The 20,746-nt window shown below is 29.0% G+C and overlaps 1 protein-coding gene across 2 annotated transcripts in view; it reads left to right on the top strand.

Moving 5' to 3' along the window:
* The window catches only part of disc1 (DISC1 scaffold protein), a 67,750-nt gene that overhangs the window by 29,883 nt on the left and 17,121 nt on the right, over window positions 1-20,746 (top strand). Inside the window, exons 9-12 of one of the 2 annotated variants that reach the window (XR_007828964.1) lie at window positions 670-858; window positions 13,045-13,105; window positions 19,669-19,909; window positions 20,280-20,318. Coding sequence is in view for 1 of the 2 variants with exons in the window: in XM_051126226.1 (XP_050982183.1) it covers window positions 670-858; window positions 13,045-13,105; window positions 19,669-19,909 (491 nt within the window). In the remaining variant the exon portion in view is untranslated. The remainder of the gene's footprint in view (window positions 1-669; window positions 859-13,044; window positions 13,106-19,668; window positions 19,910-20,279; window positions 20,319-20,746) is intronic. The other variant, XM_051126226.1, reaches the window with a different exon arrangement.

Genomic DNA, 20,746 nt, shown 5'->3' with positions numbered 1-20,746 from the left:
AGTTGTCTTAAGTTTATTTTATTTTATTTTATTATTTCCAGTTGTCTTAGGTTTGTGACATTATTTTATTTTATTTTATTTTATTTTATTTTATTTTATTTTATTTTATTTTTTTATTTTAAGGTTCTGTTAAATAAAAAATCTCAGTTATGTTTTTTTCAGTGGCAGAAACAAGCTTGACTTTTTTCGCTCATTTGCGAGTTTACATGTTATATGTCATAATTCTTAGACAAAAAAAAAACATAAAAGTGAGGCAAAAAGTCTGATTTGTGACAAACTCAAAAAAAAAAGTCATGATTGTGACATGAAAAGTCAGATATCTTTTTATTTTTTTATTTTGTGGTTGTGCAGCTTAATGTTTTTTTCAGAAATGGTGATTATATTTTATTTTTCAGTATTTTTCAATAAATAAAATATTCAAAAGAACTGCATGTATTTGAAATAGAAATCTTTTGCAACATTATAATTGTCTTTAATGTCACTTTTAATTAATTTAATGCATACTTGCTGAATGAAAATATAATTTAGTCCCCAAAAATCCTTTAAATCATAGTATGCTGACAATACTATTATTTTTGTTAGTTTTTTTTTTTTAAGTGTTTGGTCTTTCGACTAATAGTTTTGATGTTTTTCATCTAATATTCTGCTTCTGTTTGGTTCTTACTCCAGGAAACGACTTCAGCAGCGCGAAGGAACTGAAGGCAGAAATCAGGAACGCGTACGGCGAGAGAGATCGTCTGGAGGGGCTGGAGAGGAAGCTGCAGGCGCTGAGCACAGGAAGTGGACGGGATCTGAGTCGCATGAAGGAGCAACACAACCAGATCAAACTGGAGCTGCAGGAGAGAGAAGCCCAGTACGGTGAGTAACGTCCGGCTTTAATAAAAACTCAAGACTAGTTTATTTCTGCTGACACAGGGGGGAGCCATTTCTTCATGGAGATCCAGATACGTCTCCGCTAGCAATGTAGACGTTTTCTCTAGTTTTCTAGGGTTTAGTATTGATTTACATAGAGAGGATCTCTCTATTCCTCACATTTGCTGTCAGTGTCTTTCTGAATCATGTGTTTGCAGTCAAATTACAGTATAAATTGTCCCTTGACAGTGAATCCTTATTGTATGAGTATAATATGACGACAACTCTATTATTATTGATTATGTTGAGTTAAATACGGCCGAGTGATTCTCACAATGAAATTCTCATATTTCAGAGCAAAATTAAAAGGAAGAAATTATATTAGTAATATATGCATAATGTTTTAATATGTGCATAAAGAATATAATATAATATAATATAGTCTAAACCTATTTTTGTGGAGCAATTTTTGTTTTTATTTTAGCATTTTCATGACAATTAAACATTTTTACAAAAAGCGTATTACTGTAATACGATTTAAAAAATATATATATAATATAATATAATATAATATATAATATATAATGTAATATAAACCTATTTTTGTGGAGCAATTTGTGCAGATTTGTTTTTTAGTGATTTTCATGACAGTTAAACATTTTCACAAAATCCTATTACTGTCAAAGTGAAATTAAAAAGAAAAAAATATATTTATAATATGCATAATATTTTAGTATGTGCAAAAAGAGAATAAAGAAAAATATAATATAATATAATATAATATAATATAATCTTATTACTGTAATACATTCATTAAAATCAAAATTCACATTAAAATGAAAGGGAAAATATATTTGTAATATATGCATAATATTTTAATATGTGCATAAAGAGAATTTAAAAAACTATAATATAATGTTTTTTTGTGGAGCAATTTGTGCAAATTAGTTAATTTAGTCTTTTCATGACAAATAAACATTTTCACAAAATCTTATTACTGTAATACATTAATTAAAAGAAAATTTTACAGTAAAATTAAAAGGAAAAAATATGTTTATCATATATGCATAATAGTTTAATATGTCCATAAAGAGAATTAAGAAATATAATATAATATAATATAATATAATATAATATAATATAATATAATATAATATAATATAATATATTATAATGTAAATGTAAATGTATTTTTGTGGAGTCATTTTCATGACAATTAAACATTTTCACAAAATCTTATTACTGTAATACATTAATTAAAATAAAAATATATTTCTAATATATGCATAATATTTTAATTTGTGCATAAGGAGAATTAAAAAAAACTATAATATAATAAATATAATATAATATAATATAATATAATGTAATATAATATAATAAACCTATTTTGCTGAAGCAATTTGTGCAAATTTGTTTTCATTTTGTCATTTTTATGACAGTTAAGCATTTTCACAAAATCTTATTACTGTAATACATTCATTAAAATCAACCTATCCAGGCACACACGTTATTTAAAACAAGCATTAATCAAATTCAATGTACAAATATTGTTATAATGCATGAATAGAATTTCATTTTTCTTTTTTTAATTCATTATGTCAATTATGCAGAAGGCTTCATTATTTATTTATTTATTTATTTATTTATTTTTATATTTTTTTCATTAATGAAAATCATCCTATCCAGTTGTTTGTATATTTATTTATTTATTTATTTAGAAATTAGCTAATTAAATTCAGTGTATAAATAGTGCCATAATTTATGATTTTTTTTATTTTTCTGGGATTTTAAATCTTGCAATTCTGACTTTTTCCATCAGAAATGTGAGTTTATGTCTTGCACTTCAGTTTATTTTTTTTTTTTACAAACTTTTAGACACATTTCTGAGATCAAAAGTAATAAAATTTGCGGTTGCCAGTATCTTGCAGTTTGGTCCCTGAAGTTTGAGCTTTTCCGCTCCATTTAGGAATTGTTTAGAGGGTGAGATCACGACAACAGCTCTTTGTTTCTGCACAAGCCGGGGCAAAGACTCATGTTTAAAAATACCATTTAATATGCGTAAATATCTTCCTAATTACGCAAGCGCCAACCCAACAGCAAACTACAACCCCGACGTGACAAGTGACGCACGCGAACCCTTTTTCCTGTGCCCAAAACAGTGATTTGATGGCAGTTATGTGGCAAATGCGTGTGTCAGCGTGTTATTACACGAGTGGGAAGACAGGCTAATGAGAGCCTAGCGGGAGCGGCCCGTTCATGTCAAAGATCTTTTGTGTTCTGTATCATATTCGCCCGCTTTGCATATTTAGCATCAGCGCTCAGGCTATCATTAGCTCACGATCTCTCTCATCCCGGCACAAAGACGTGGACCGGCCGAGCTCTTTGTTGAGCAAAATGTGTGTGTGTCAAATTAAGCAGACGAGTGTAATCCCTCTAACGGCTGGCCGGATTCCCGTTGGCTGTCAGCCGCCGTCTCCTCCTGTTGTTGGACGTGTAGGGAAGCGAGTAAATGACAGACCACCTCCCGCAATCTCCGTCCCGCGAATCCTCGTGGGAGGACGGAGCCAAGTCGAGAAGATTTTAATGTGCATCTGGTTATTATCGCCAACAAGTCATGTGATACCAGACCGGTGAATTCATCTTAATGTGCCTCTAGTTATTATCGCCAACTTGTCAGATGATACAAGAACACCGGATTTACACCAGTTGACGTTTTGACATCCTTGAGCATTAAACACTGGGTGAATTTCACTAAACATGTCAAAAGCATGTCTAGATCATATTGCACCTCAAAGACAAAAGGAAGAGTAGAAGAAATAATCATTTGCATGAAGAAAATGAAGCTTATTGCATGATAGTGAATATAAAATTAAATAAATACATTCTAAAATCTACATTATGCCAATATTTGTACAATTAATTTAATTCATGTTTATTTGTAAATTATGTGCCTGCATAGGATGGTTTTAATTCATGTAAAAAAAGGTGAAATTATAATTTGCATGAAGAAAATGAAGTTAACATTAACGTTAGCAAATAAAGAAATGAATAGATTTTAAAATATATATTATGATAATGTTTTTACAATTAATTTAATTCATGCTTTTTTTAAGTGTTAAAAAAAATTGCATAGGATGGTTTTAATTAATGTAAAAAAAATTATAAATTAAACAAATATAAATAAATAAAATTTAAATAAATAAAATAAAAAATTAGACAAAGAAAAATTTAAATTAAAAAGTGCTGTGTCTGCAAAAAATATAAAATTATATTCTGCATTAGGAAAATGAAGTTAAGTTACAATTAACATTAGTTAATATAAAATTAAATAAATGGATTCTAAATATACGTTATGACAATATTTGTACAATTAATTTAGTTCATGCTTGTTTTAAAAAAAAATGTGTCTGCATAGGATGGTTTTAATTAATGTAAATAAGAAATTATAAATTAAACAAATATAAATAAATTAAATAAAAAAAAATAAAATAAAATTATAAATAAATAAAATAATAAAATTAAACATTTAAATGTAAAATTAAAAAGTGCGGTGTCTGCAAAAAATATAAAATTATATTTTGCATTAACACAATGAAGTTAATTAAGTTAAAATTAACATTAGAAATATAAAATAAAATAAATGAATAAATTCTAAAATATATATTATGACAATATTTGTTCAATTAATTTAATTCATGCTTATTTTTAAATTAATTCATGTAGAAAAAAGAAATTATACATTTTATATTTATATATATATATATATAATTAAAATTAATAAAATTATAAATAAATTAAAGAATAAAAAAGATAAAATTAAACATTAAAGAATTTAAAATTAAAAAGTGCTGTGTCTGCAAAAAATATGAAATTATATTTCTCCAGAATTGGTGGGCCAGAAGGTGGACACTGCCAGTCAAAAGTTTTTAAACGGTAAGATTTTTTAGGGGTTTTTTAAGTCTCTTCTGCTCACCAAGCCTGCATTTATTTGATCCGAAGTACAGCAAAAACGATAACATTTTTAAATATTTTTACTATTTAAAATAATTGTTTTCTGTTTTAATATATTTTAAAATGTAATTTATTTCTGTAATTTCGAAGCAGATTTTTTAGCATCATTACTCCAGTCACATGATCCTTCAGAAATCATTCTAATATTCTGATTTGCTGCTCAAAAAAACATTTATTATTTTTATTATGTTGAAAACAGCCGAGTGGATTTTTTTCAGGTTTCTTTGATGAATAGAAAGTTCAGAAGAACAGCATTTAACTGAAATAGAAATCTTTGTAACTTTATAAATGTCTTTATCATCATATTTTAATTAATTTAAAGCATCCTTGCTAAATAAAAGCATTAATTTCTATAATTTCCTTCCTAAAAAAAAATAAAAAATTATACTGACACCAAGCTTTTGAATGATATAGTGTATAATGTTACAAAAGCTTTTTAATTGCAGATAAACGCTGATCTTTGGATCTTTCTATTCATTAAAGAATCATGAAAAAAATACTGTTTTAAATATTGATAATAATAATATCAATAATAATAATAATAATAAAATATTTTTCTTGAACAGCAAATCAGCATATTAGAAAGATTTCTGAAGGATCATGTGATACTGAAGACTGGAGTAATGATGCTGAAAATTCAGCATTAAATCACAGAAATAAATAAAATTTTAAAAAATATTCAAATAGAAAACAGTTATTTTAAATAGTAAAAATATTTTAAAATGTAACAGTTTTTTCTGTACTTCGGATCAAATAAATGCAGGCTTGGTGACTTCTTTAAAAAACAAAAAATCTTACTGTTCAAAAACTTTTGACTGGCAGTGTAAAATATGCACAGTTTTAATCATATACCTAATATGCTGAAAACCGCTAATGGTTAAGTTTTCTTGTCTCATCACATTCAGTTATGAATCACATAAATCAAAATTTGGCACAAAAAGACTAGTTGCAACACTGGGTAATATTGGGCAGTTTTAAGATATCTATTGTAAAACAATTGTCAAATATGAGATGTTTAGCTACTTGCATCTTTCTTATAATCTTTGTGAATTAGTTACAGTTATTTAACCTTTTGACATGCATATAATTTGCAGCTTGAAGAATAACACATGCATTTTAATGAATAAGTGCACAACAAGTCTCTCGTTACATGCAACGAGGACATTTATGTAGGAGTCTTAAAGGCGCAGCAACAAAAAAATGTCCCATTTAATTCTAAGAGAGAGAAAATGCTCTTTATTCGTTTATTAGTTTATAAATGTCTATTCTAAGGCTGTATAATATACATCGGCGAGGACCACGCTGCAGTACCATCATCTTTAATGATCGAAGGTTTGAGTTGACAGGACTCGCTGTTTCAGCTGAGACTCATGTGATGCTGTTTACATCCATTAATGCTGCAGAGCTCCTGCTTTACTCAGGTACCGCTGTCCTGTGGAGCAAATGAAGGTGCCTCGTTGTTGGGTGAAGTGTTTTGTCCATAGGTGGAGATATAATTAGAGGAGGAATAAATGGAGCGGGCAATGTGAGCAGATGACAGAGGCTTTCAGAAATAAGGTTGTGTGTGTGTGTTTGCTGTGCTTTATCTCTGGGTTTCTGCAAAGATTCACTCACAAAAATAAATTCTATAATGCATCTCTTTTTGTGTTTGCTGCTACTGAAGTGACAGACCTTTCATTTCTTATTGACTAGATTCAGATTGTATTGGATAACCATTTTGTGTATTTTGTTGTGCTTACTTAATTTGCACAGCAGTGTATTATAGTTTTTAAATATATTGATTATATAATAATATATAATAAAAAAATAAAGTTTATTTTTTTTTGAAAACAATGTTTTTTAAATATCTGTATATTTTATTCATGTTTATTTTATTTTTATTTATTTTATTTGTTTTATTTTACATTTATTTATTTTTACCTTTTCATTAAATTTAGGTTGTATTTTGTAATTTTGTTTATTTGTTTTTTAAACATATGTAGTTTTTGAATTAGTATTTAATTTTATATTTTCTTTTTAATTTATCTTAAGGCTTTGGTAAATTTGTGGGGTTTTTTGTCATTTTGTAATGGCTTTTTTTTTTTTTTTTTTTTACGTCTATATATTTTTATTAATGTTTTCAATTTATTTGTACTTTTTCATAAAAATGTTTTTGTTTTTGTCATTTTGTTTATTTGTATTTTAAACGTATATAGTTTTTATTAATATTTTGAACTTGTATTTAATTTTATATTTCTATTTTAATTTATCTTAAGGTTTTGGTAAATTTCTTTTTTTTTTGTAAATTTGTAATGATTTTTTGTCATTTTGTAATGTTTTTAGTTTTTTTAATGCCTGTATATTTGTATTTGATATTTTATTTTATTATTTATTTATTTATTTATTTTTACTTTTTCGTAAAAGTTAGGTTGTTTTTTGTTTTTGTAATTTTGTTTATTTGTATTTTAAACGTGTATAGTTTTTATTAACATTTTGAATTAGTATTTAATTTCTGTTTTAATTTATCTTAAGGTTTTGGTTAATTTGTGTTTTCTGTAAATTTGTAATGTTTTTAGTTTTTTAAATGTCTATATTTTTATTAATATTTTAAATTATTTATTTTATTTATTTATTTTTTTTACTTTTTCATATTTATTTATTTTTTTAATGTCTATAGTTTGTATTAACATTTTAAATTAGTATTTATTTTTATATTTTCATTTTAATTTGTTTTGGCAAATTTGTGTTTTTTTGTAATTTTGTAATGGTTTTAGTTTTTTAAATGTCTATATATTTTTATTAATGTTTTGTATTATTTATTTAATTTTAATTTTGCATAAGATTTAGAGGTTTTTGTTTCTGTAGTTTTGTTTATTTATTTTTTTTTAAACATCTACAGTTTTTATTAACATTTTGAATTAGTATTTAATCTTATATTTTAATTTTAATATATGTTAAGGTTTTGGTAAATTTAGGTTTTTGTCATTTTTATAAATTTCTGTTTTTTGGCTTTTATGGTTTGTTAATTTTTGGTGTGTGTTTTTGTCAAATTTAGGTTTTTGATGTTTTAAATGTAGATATAATTGTTCATTAATATTTCGGAATTATTTTTATTTGATGCGTTTATTTTAATTAAATATTTAATATGTAATTTTAATTACAGTTTTTAATGTAATTTTTTTTGTGTTTATTTCTCTCCATTTTATTATTTTTTTTAAGGTATGTGTCATTTTTTAATAAATATTTTGGCGTTTTTATTTTTATATTTTGCATTACCATTTTACCATTTTAATTAACATGTTAATGTTTTGTGTTTTCATGATTTTAAATTTTTTTAACATCTGTATTTTTTTAAATTATTTTAATTCAGTTTTAGTCATTTCTGATTTTTATTTTTTTTTAATGGAAATTTAATTAAATCAAATTAAAAAAATAAAATAAACAAATAATTAAAATTAAATAATATTTTTATACATTTTATTTCAGTTAACATTTAATTCCAGTAACATTTTAAAAGTTTTAGCTTTAGTTAATGAGTATAACCCTGACACCAAGTATTAAGAAGTAATAAAAGTACTTTATTGTCCTTGAAAATACCTCGAAAGGTCACTGCATGACCTTTTTGCCACTAGCTTAGCATATTGCTTTGAAAATCAAAGCTCATGTCAAACAGCGCTAACACCACACCTGTTTATGCTCACGGTTCGTGCTCAGGAGGTCAAGTTTGGATGCTCCTTGTAACTACGACAACAGTCTGTGCGTCTGTAAGTGCTGACTAAGATGCTTTTGTGCGTCTCTCTCTATGCTGTTGTGCTGAAGCTCAGAAATTCAGACAGAGGCCCATTAATCACAGCCGTCTCCTCTGACTCAATTAATACGACAGGCTATTCCTCTTATTGCACCAGCATTTCATGCCCACGCATCTGCATCTGCTGCGAAACGCACGCTTGCAGGTGTAGCGTCTGCTTTTGAGGCCTATTAATGCTGTGAAAGAGGCTTTGTGTTCTTTTACACACGGCAAATAATTACCAGCTTCCTCTATAATAAATGCATGCACTTTTTGCGATCATTAGCTCATGAGCGTCCTTCAGATGCATTAGCAGGATGTTTCTGTTTGTGTTCACAGCACAACGCATGATACTTTGATTCTCAAGTTGTCAGAAAAGTGCTAATTAATGAAGTCATTTCATATTTTGTCACATCTGAGGTTGCTTTATTAATGAGGCAAGACTTACAGCTTGTGAAAGCAAGAAAAATACAAGCTTTGTGTTGTTTTAATGCCTCCGAGTGATGTTATGCATGCTTTTATTCACAATTATAATGATCAGAATAGCATGCTACCATACTACTCATACTATTTTTGCAGTGTGCATACTGTATTCAGTATGTAAATGTGGTTTGCATGCGATATTGTTTGCAAAAATGAGCAGTTTATACTGTATACTGTATTGCATAATGCAATTCACTCAACTTGACCTTGTATTTTAGGTTATAATTAATATATTTTTAATATTTTACTCATTTGACTAGACTGCTTAAAAATCCTTAATTCAGTTTAATTAAATTTAAGGTAATAAAAAGTCTTATATGATATAGCAAAAGTCTTAATTATCATTTAAAGAGGTCTTGAATTGTGATATGGCTTGATTTCATTATCAAACTTCAAAAGCAAATGTTTAAATTTCATAAATATTAGCGCTGTTTGCTTATGGTCTACTTTTGATGAAGTATGGCAGTTTATTAATAGTTTTTATGTTGTAATTTGTTATAGACGGTTGAAAGAATGCATTAAATAAGCAGTTGGAAGTAGTAGTATAGGCATTTCAAAATAAGAGAAAAAAATTTCAAACTTGTTTATAATTAAAAGTCCTGCATTATTCTGGATATTATTTGTATTTTGGTTACACAACAAACTGCATCTGGCATTTAATTTGACATAAGCTCTTGTGTCTTCTCCTTGGACTGTCATAAAACAAGAAGAAAAGACTATGAACCTTAATCAATATATTGGTTTTGCTAGTATTTTACAGCACAATAGTCTGTTTATTGCCTTTCTTTAAAAACGTTACTATCATATCAGCAAAATCCAATATCAATTCGCCTATTTATTTATTTATTTATTTTTACCTTTTAATAAAGGTTAAAAAAAAAATTGAGATTTCATGAATTTGTTCTGTATGGACATACGGTACAAAACATTTTTGTTGCTTTAAATAATAAAATAAAATAAATTATTAAACAAACAAAAAAAACTTTTAATTTGTTTCAGCAACATTTCTCATTTTCATTTAATTTAAAACTTTAAAATTAAAACTGATATATAAATAATTTTTGTTTTCAAATTTTTAACTATATATTTTTAATTTTTTAATTTTAATTAAATTTTATTTTATTTTATTTAAGTTTTATTTTAAAAACTAATACAAACAAAAAATACTAAAACTACTTAAAATCAAAATTTACTCAGAAAATATAAAAATATACACTACCAGTCAAATGTTTTTAAACAGTAAGATTTTCAATGTTTTTTAAGAACAAAAATAGAATTTTTAATAATTATGAAATATTTTTACTATGTAGAATAACAGTTTCGTATTTTAATATATTTTAAAATGTAATTTATTCCTGTGATTACAACACTGAATTTCAGCATCATTACTCCAGTCTTCAGTGTCACATGATCCTTCAGAAATCATTCTAATATTCTGATTTACTGCACAAAAAATATGTATTATTATTATTATTATTATTATTATTATTATTATGTTGAAGTACAGCATTTAACTGAAATAGAACTCTTTTTTAACATCATCAATGTCTTTATCATCACTTTTGATCAATTTAAAGCATCCTTGCTAAAGAAAAGTATACATTTCTATAATTTATTTAATAAAAAAAATGCTGATCTTTGAATCTTTCAATTCATCAAAGAATCCTGAAAAAATGGTTTTAAATATTGAAAATAAAATAATAATAATAATAATAATAATAATAATAATTATAAATGTTTCTTTTATTAACAGCAAATCAGAATATTAGAATGATTTCTGAAGGATCATGTGACAATGAAGACTGGAGTAATGATGCTGAAAATTCAGCTTTGATGACTGAAATAAATTACATTTTGAAATATATTCAAATAGAAAACAGTTGTCTTAAACCATAAAAATATTTCAGAATTTTACTGTTTTTGCTGTACTTTGAAAAAAATAATAAAATAAAAAATAAAAAAATGTGTGTATATGTATATATATGTATGTATGTGTGTGTGTGTGTGTATATATATATATATATATATATATATATATATATATATATATATATATATATAAACTGTATTTTTAATTAAATTTAACATTTTGTTTTATTTTAAAAACCAATACAAATGACAAGAACACAAAAATTCTAAAACTACCTAAAATTAAAATTAACTATATTATATTTATATATTTATATTGTATTATCAAGACTGTCACTGGCTGGATTTGAACCTGCAGCTCCCATATGAGCACCACAGCCGGTGCATGTACACATGCTGCTAGGCCATGACTCCAACAGCGCTATATTTGCATTCTCACAGTGTTTTCCACTCGCTGATGATTAACAGATTGCTGCATGATCTACTGTCCAAAAAAACCCAAAAGCATGCAACACTTCTTCACTGTGCCACTATCACCATCTGCTGCTGAAGATACTTTCATCTCTGCAGTATGTTGCGAACAGCATCTCACACCGTAAAGACATCGACTCGCTCGTCTGTGGTTTGCTGGGTAAAGCTTATGGACCAGTGGGCCGCATTACAGCACATTTCAGTGATTGAATCTGAATTCATGTCTGTCATGAGATCAGGTTAAGATTGAATCAGGGCTAAAATTCACAGATTTTTTCTCTCTGTGGGATTTTAGGTCTGTGTGTGGTGTTGGAGTTGAAATTGCATTAGGAGGAGATCACAGTTTGAAAACGGCACTGTCAGGCTCAATGTGTGCATGTGTCAACACAGACAGCCGCGTCCTGTTCACTGGAGATTGCGCTTGACGCTGTTAAATCAAGATATAATCAAGATAAAATAAAATAAAAACCTTAAATACAGCATATATTAGTACCACAAACATAAAACAACTGGAAATAATAAAATAAATTAAAACAAAATAAAATAAAATAAAATAAAAATCTTTATTCCAGCATATATTAGTACCACAGACATAAAACAACTGGAAATAATAAAATAAAACAGAACAAAACAAAAAATTAAATTAAATTAACATAAAAATCTGGAACTGGAAATAATAAAACAAAATAAAATAAAATAAAAATCTTTAATATAACATTAATTAGTGCCACAAACTTAAGACAACTGGAAATAAAATAAAAAATAAAATAAAATAAAATAAAATAAAACAAAATTAAATTAAATAAAACAAAACAAAACAAAATAAAATAAAATAAAATAAAAAAAGTCTTTAATATAACATTCATTAGTGCCCCAAACTTAGGACAACTGGAAATAAAATAAAATAAAATAAAATAAAATAAAATAAAATAAAATAAAATAAAAAATCTTTATTACAGCATATATTAGTACTAACATAAAACAACTAGAAATAATAAAATTAAATTAAAATAAAACAAAACAAAACAAAATAAAATGAAACAAAGCAAAATAAAATAAAATAAATAAAATAAAATAAAAATCTTTAATATATCATTCATTAGTGCCACAAACTTAGGACAACTGGAAATAAAATAAAATAAGATAAAATAAAATAAGATAAAATTAAACAAAGCAAAACAAAATGAAATAAAAAAAATAAAATAAAATAAAAATAAAATAAAATAAAATTAAAAAAGTAAAAATCTTTAATACAACATATGTTCGTGCCACAAACTTAAACCAACTGGAAATAATAAAATTAAATTAAATTTTATATTTTTTATATAATATATGAATAAATTCAGAATAATATATAAATAATTAAATTGTAGTAGTAGTAGTAGTAATATATAAATAGAAATATAAGCAATTATATATATGTCTGTGCATTTCATTTTAAAAGATTTAATTGTCATTGAAACATGATCTGGACATGTGATGTGAGTTTCGTTCAGGATATTCAGGAAATGACAGTCTTGCCCAGACATGAATATGCATGATATGGCAGCATCTCTGTCTGATGTACATTATGTTTTTCTTCTCAACAGAGCACAGTTTAAAGGAACACACTGTGAAGTATATTGAGCTTCTGGAGGACAGACTTCACAGGTAATGGATATTTCTCATCTCTCTTTCACACAAACAGCCTCTCGTCTCGTCCCTCGGGTGATTTTTCCTTATTTTTTAGGCAGTTCACACTGTCTGGTCTTATTTTGGTTCTGTCTCTCTGGATGTTTCAGTGTATTAAATCATTCAGGTCTGCTCTGACTGCATCAGTCTCTTTCTGATGAGCTCGTCTTCATCTGTCCAAAGTGACATCTCAAAATTAGTGAAACGACATGAAAAAAAATGGAGAAGTGGACTGCCACTTTAATAAACAGTCTCACTAAAAAGTGTATTTGTTTTGAGCACTCTTGGCTGTTTTTTTCTGTGTTTAATGATTTTTAGAGCTCTAGAACCACTTGTGACATGTGAAGTGACCAATCAACTTATTTAACTATATAACTAACAGTTAGGGTGGGTTTTTCTGAAATAATAATAATAATAATAATAATCATCATAATAGTAATAGTAATAATAATAATTGATGCTAAATGCATTATCAAATGCAATGAATTAAGTAACCATGTGTGGTCAGAATTATTATTATTATTATTATTAATAATATAACTATTATTTTTATCATTATTATTATTATTTTAAATATTTATATTTTTAAGCCTGGATATCCTTGAAATATATATAATAATTATAATTTGGTGATAATCACCAAGGGTCTGCTTTACATTTGACAAAGTATCAATAAAAACTGCTTATTTTTAGCATCATTCTAACATGTCAAATCCTACTGGAATCAAACATTCACACATCGAATCAACACATCGAATTCTATTGGAATCCAAGATTTTCCCATTATTCTAACATGTCGAGTTCTATTGGAATATGACATTCTGGCAACATTCTAACACATCCAGTTCTATTGGGATCCAAGATTTTAGCAAAATTCTAACATGTTGAATTCTACTGGAATCAAACATTTTGGCGTTATTCCAACACACTGAATTCTATTGGAACCCAACATTCTAACATATTTTTAGCATAGTTCTGACGTGTCGAATTCTACTAGAATCAAACATTTTGGCATCCTTCTAACACATCGAATTCTATTGGAATCCAACATTTTACCAATATTCTAACACATCGAATTCTATTGCAATCCAAGATTTTAGAAACATTCTGATTGGAATCCAAGATTTTACCAATATTCTAACACATCGAATTCTATTGGAATCCAACATTTTACCAATATTCTAACACATCGAATTCTATTGCAATCCAAGATTTTAGAAACATTCTGATTGGAATCCAAGATTTTACCAATATTCTAACACATCGAATTCTATTGGAATCCAACATTTTACCAATATTCTAACACATCGAATTCTATTGCAATCCAAGATTTTAGAAACATTCTGACATGTCGAATTCTATTGGAATCCAACATTCTGGCAACATTCTAACACATCGAATTCTATTGGAATCCAAGATTTTGGCATCATTCTAACATGTTGAATTCTACTGGAATCAATCATTTTGGCATTATTCCAACACGCTAAATTCTATTAGAATTCAAAATTTTACCAATATTCTAACACGTCGAATTCTATTGGAATCCAAAATTTTGGCATCATTCTAACATGTTGAATTCTACTGGAATCAATCATTTTGGCATTATTCCAACACGCTAAATTCTATTAGAATTCAAAATTTTACGAATATTCTAACACATCGAATTCTATTGGAATCCAAGATTTTGGCATCATTCTAACATGTTGAATTCTACTGGAATCAATCATTTTGGCATTATTCCAACATGCTAAATTCTAGGGCTGCACGATTAATCGCACGATATTGTGAGGCGCGCTTAGTCAATGAAGCTGGTACTTTGATTAGTAGTAAAGCTCCAATATCGTGCGATTAATCGTGCAGCCCTACTAAATTCTATTAGAATTCAAAATTTTACGAATATTCTAACACATCGAATTCTATTGGAATCCAAGATTTTACCATCATTCTAACACACTGAATTCTGTTGGAACTTAACATTTTTAACACATCGAATTCTATTGGAATCCAACATTTTACCAGTATTCTAACACATCGAATTCTATTGCAATCCAAGATTTTAGAAACATTCTGACATGTCGAATTCTATTGGAATCCAACATTCTGGCAACATTCTAACACATCGAATTCTATTGGAATCCAAGATTTTAGCATCATTCTAACATGTCGAATTCTGTTGGAATCCAATATTCTGACAACATTTTAACACATTGAATTCCAATGGAATCCAAAATTTTACCAATATTCTAACATGTCGAATTTTACTGGAATCAGACATTTTGGCAAAATTCTAACATGTTGAATTCTACAGGAATCTAACATTTTAGCAACGTATTAATACGTCAAATTCCATAAAATGAAAATTAAAAATCTAAAAATAAAAAAATTATAAATTTAACAATAAATTCAAAATATTTCTAAAAACTATAATAGTATTCCAGTGCTACTAAAAGAAGACTAGATAAACATTAATATCCTTGAAATGTATTAAGCAAAAATATATAAAAATAATACTAAATGCAACTAACAGCTGCAACTAGCCATCAAATTATTATTGATTTAATTATTAGTATTATGTTAAAAAAAAAAATCTCTATTTTTTTATTTTATAAATCTAGATATCCTTGAAATGTATAATGTAAAAATATATAAATATAGAAAAATATTGTTAAATGCTTTAATATTATATTTTGCATGGTGTTTAATGCATCATTAATAATTTAACTTTAATTGCATTTAATGCGTTATTAATAATTTAAGGACTTTACCATTTAATTTTGTACGAGAAATAATTATGGGTGGTCATTTGGTGTTGAGTGTAAAATTTGGGTCCTGAAGCAAAACCATTTGAGAAGCACCGGATTAATTAATGTGAAAATGGGAACACCATCCCGACCTGTTATTTCTGACCTTGTGATATTGAGTCCACATGATTGGAGGACCAGAAGCTGTAAATTTCATGCATAGTAATGGAGACAAAAGGTTAAACGAATGCCAGACACTCAAAATCCAGCTGCAAATCTACACGAGCAACGTAGTTTTATTTAGCATTTCTCTCGACATAAATACGACACAAATTGGTATAATTGAATGAGTTATTAGTTGCCGTACCCAACCGTAGAAATGTAGCATTCATTACATTTCAATAAAACACTATGGGCGGCCATCTGGAGGGAAGCGTGGCATATGGTTTACCGTTCGCTCCTTTGCAAGAGCACATGCTCGGATGCCAGAAGCGCTGTCTGTTGCCAAGGTGATTACTGTACGAGTTGCAGAGGAGGGGCCGCGGCGCGGGACTCTCTCCGGAAACCCTCGCTTCTCGCTTTCCTTCAATTTTATTTTAGCCGGTGTGATTGTTCTCCTTGTTACTCACCATGGAAACCTGCCCGCGATGACTCTGAAAGCAGGCAGGCATTAGCCGGCGGTCACACTCAACCCCGCCGTGGGTTCTTTTGTTAGCCGCTCTCAAATAAATGGACTCTGCCTCTTTTTAGTTTTCTGCAAATGGGAGTATTAAAGCAATAGTTCAGCCAAAAATGAAAATATACCATTCGCTCACTCTCAATGCTAAATTTGCGATTTCTGAAAGATCAGGTGACACTGAAGACACTGAAAATGCAGCTTTGATCACAGAAATAAATGATCTTTTAATCTTATTTAAGTCCAAATAATATTTCACAATATTACTGCTTTTACTTGGTTTTTGATCAAATAAATGCAGTTTTAAACACCAGCTACACTGTCACACGCGTATCTCTCACTCAAGGCCATTAAAAAGCAACAGCTGTGGGATTTGAGGTTGTAAAATCAGGTCACTGTCTCACTCTAGCACTGACTGTCCCCGTCACCTCCTCCATCAGGGGATTCCTTTTTGTTTGTGTACATGTAGACGTTGAGCTAATTGACTGGTTTTCCCTACTTGCGGGTTGTGAATTCAAAAATTCCACTAGCCCTTTTTCCTGCAGGAGGATCCTGTCAATCATATTACTGTGTCTGTTTGATATCAGAAAACACAGACAGGTGATTGTTGGTCTTTTTTTGGTGCCAAATTAATCATTTTCATTTTTTTAAAGCATCAATTATAGCCCTCTTAAGTCATCTGGTGATAATCACCAAGGGTCTGTTTTACTAAGCATTTGACAAAGTATCATTTAAATACTTAATGGTTTTACTACATTCACTATTATACCCAGCAGTGTTGTGTGTTGTGAATTTGAGCAACATTATAACACATCAAATTCTATTGGAGTCCAAGATTTTAGCAACATTCTGTCATGTAGAATTCTCTTGGAATTCGACATGTTCTACTCTTAGGTTTTGAATTCGAATGGAATCCAGGATTTTAGCAACATTCTAACACATTAAATTTTATTGAAATCCAACATTTTACCAACATTCTAAAACATCAAATTCTGTTTGAATCCAACATTTTAGCAACATTCTGACAGATCAAATTCTATTGGAATTTAACATTTTTGCACTGTTCTAACATGTCAAATTCTACCAGACTCCAGTGTTTTAGCAACATTCTAGCATGTGGAATTCTATTGGAATCTAACATTTTAGCAGCATTGTAACACGTCGAGTCCAAGATTTTAGCAACATTCTAACATGTCAAATTCTACTGGAATGCAACATTTTACCACTGTTCTGACATGTCAGATTTTACCAGGCTTCAGCGTTCTAACACATTGAATTCTATTGGAATCCAAGATTTTACCAACATTCGAACACATCAAATTCTGTTTTAGCCCAACATTTTAGCAACGTTCTAACACATCAAATTCTACTGCAATCCAACATTTTAGCAACATTCTGACAGATCAAATTCTATTGGAATCCAACATTATAGCGCTGTTCTAACATGTTTAATTCTATTGAAATTCAACATTTGAGCAAGATTCTAACATACTGAATTCTACTGGAATTCAGCATTTTATGAACATTCTAATAAAGTTTTATTAGAATTTAGCATTTGAGCAACATTCTAACATGTCAAATTGAATTTGAATCCAACATTTTGGCGACATTCTAACACATCAAATTCTACTGGAATTCAACATTTTAGCAACATTCTAACGCATCAAATTCTACTGGAATTCAACATTTTAGCACTGTTCTAACATGTCAAATTCTACCAGACTCCAGCGTTTATCAACATTCTATCATGTTTAATTCTATTGGAATCCAACATTTTGGCAATATTCTCACATGTTAAATTCTACCAGACTCCAGCATTTTAGCAAAATTCTAACATGTAGAATTCTACTAGAATCCAACATTTTAGCAGAATTCTGACAGATCAAATTCTATTGGAACAGTATTATAGCACTGTTCTAACATGTCAAATTCTATTTGAATCCAGCATTGTAGCAACATTCTAACATGTTGAATTCTACTGGAATTCAACATTTTAATATCATTCTATCATGTTTAATTCTATCGGAATCCAACATTTTGCCAGTATTCTCACATTAAATTCTACCAGACTCCAGCATTTTAGCAACATTCTAACATCAAATTCCATTGGAATCCAACATGCAGAGATCCTTAATGCACCTTTATTTTACTTCTCAGCTCTATTTTACTTCTGACACAGGAAACCAAACACAAACATGTAAATGAATCTCTGTAGATTTGTGTGGCAGCTGAATGAAACCACCAGGAGGAGCAAAGTGGGATATCTGGGGAGGGTACGGCGTTGTCCGTTATCACTCTAGGAAGCTGTTTGTCTCTAGAGACACAGGTGTGAAGATCGTAATTATCATCCTCTCTGTGCGCTCTCACAGTTTCATGGACTGGAGGAGCCAGCAGGGAGCTTAAGTGTCTCTATATAGTAACATATATGAAGTTAAGGCCAAAAGAATCCAACCCAGTCTATTGTGGTTCCTCCTCCATGTACGTCTATCATATGTTTTTGTCTGTCAGGTGAAAATCATAAGTTTGACTGTAGTAAACATCACTATTAGCATTAAATTTGATACCTTCTAGCACTGAAAGAGCTCTCAAATGTCCTGAAACCCATGATACATTTTTTTTCAGGATTTCTTGATGAACAGGAACTTCAAAAGAAGAGCATTTAGAAATCTTTAGTAACAAAATAACGATCTTTTATGTCATTTTTGATACATTTAATGCATCCTTGCATTAATGAACAATAATGTGTATCTAATATTGAGAAAGCTTATGGTCATGAAATGTAGTTTTATATTCTATTAAAATTGATTTTTAACGCATAAAAGTCACTGCAAAGCCCCAGGCAAAGACAAAATGTCTAATTTCATGAAAATACGTCCTTTTCATTGACGCAAGTTCAGTCTCATTCTTCATAAAAATGCATTAATGGAAAGACACCATTAGTTTAAAAGGACTTGGTGTGATGTATCAAGTTTGACAGTAGTTCAGATCACATACTCAAGATTTGTCCATAAACTCACCCAGAAACTACTGTATTACTGCACTTAAGATTTTGAAGTGTCTGAATGTCATTGCATGTAATTGCAAAACATCAAAGCGAGTGTTATTAATTATATTTCTCTCTATAGCTGTGGAAGTCCAGCACTTGAACACATTTGGGAGGCTGATATGGAGGCTTGTCATCTCCTCCTGAAAGGCCTCGATCAGCGCACATCCAGCATCTCCGAAACGGAGGATCTGCCCTCCATCCCTGGATCGGGTTCAGATGTCCTGCCATTCACTAAAGAGGAAGCGGACTGCGCCATGTTGACCGCTCTAGGGGGGCGCTGGTGTCCTGAGGCTGACCTCCAACACTCGGAGTTCACTAAGGTAAAGCCAACTCATTAAATATCATCTACTTTTTTGTAATTTGTATATACCGATATGTGTGTGTCATCTTTGCCTGATTTGAACCTGACAGGTACAGCACTATCACACGCTGGAATACAACTTGTGCTTTTGAGAGACTCACGAAATGAGAAACTAAAAATAGAAAGCCTGTTCCTCCGTCTCCCTCCATTTCCCTAAAAACCATCCATTTGCTGAATGACTCTAATTTCCACTCTGTTCTTCTTCCTTCACTGCCCTTCTTGTTCATAACTTTCTCTAAGTCGTTCTAATATCTTTCAGCTCAGCAGGGCTCTATTGTGTCTAAGTGCATGGCTGTATCTTCTCTGTTTTTGTCTTTTGTCTGTTGAAGATCAGCCACTCCTCCTAACACTCCTCCAGGACTCTGAAGGTGAGGTGACGCAGCGTCTCCCACTCACTGTTCTTCATCTCTCCGCTTCTCACATACTCTGTCTGTGTGTCTGCACAAGCCTACACAGCATATTATTAATGCTATATGTGTATTATTTGTATAGCAAATCTAACAAATATGAATAAAAGCAGTGTAATTATTATTACTGGACACAGTTGCACAAAAATATTTATTTAATTCAATTTATATAATAATTATATATGTAAGTGCAAGTTTGTTCAAAGAGCATAAATAATTGTATATACATATATATGTGACCCTGGACCACAAAACCAATCTTAAGTCACACAGGTATTTTTTTGTAGCAATAGCCAACAATACATTATATGGGTTAAAATGAGAGATTTTTCTTTTAGGCCAAAAATCATTAGAATATTAAGTAAAGATCATGTTCCATGACGATATTT

Source organism: Labeo rohita, chromosome 13, assembly GCF_022985175.1.
Source record: "Labeo rohita strain BAU-BD-2019 chromosome 13, IGBB_LRoh.1.0, whole genome shotgun sequence".
NCBI lineage: Eukaryota > Metazoa > Chordata > Actinopteri > Cypriniformes > Cyprinidae > Labeo > Labeo rohita.
This window is presented reverse-complemented; position numbering and strand designations above follow the sequence as displayed.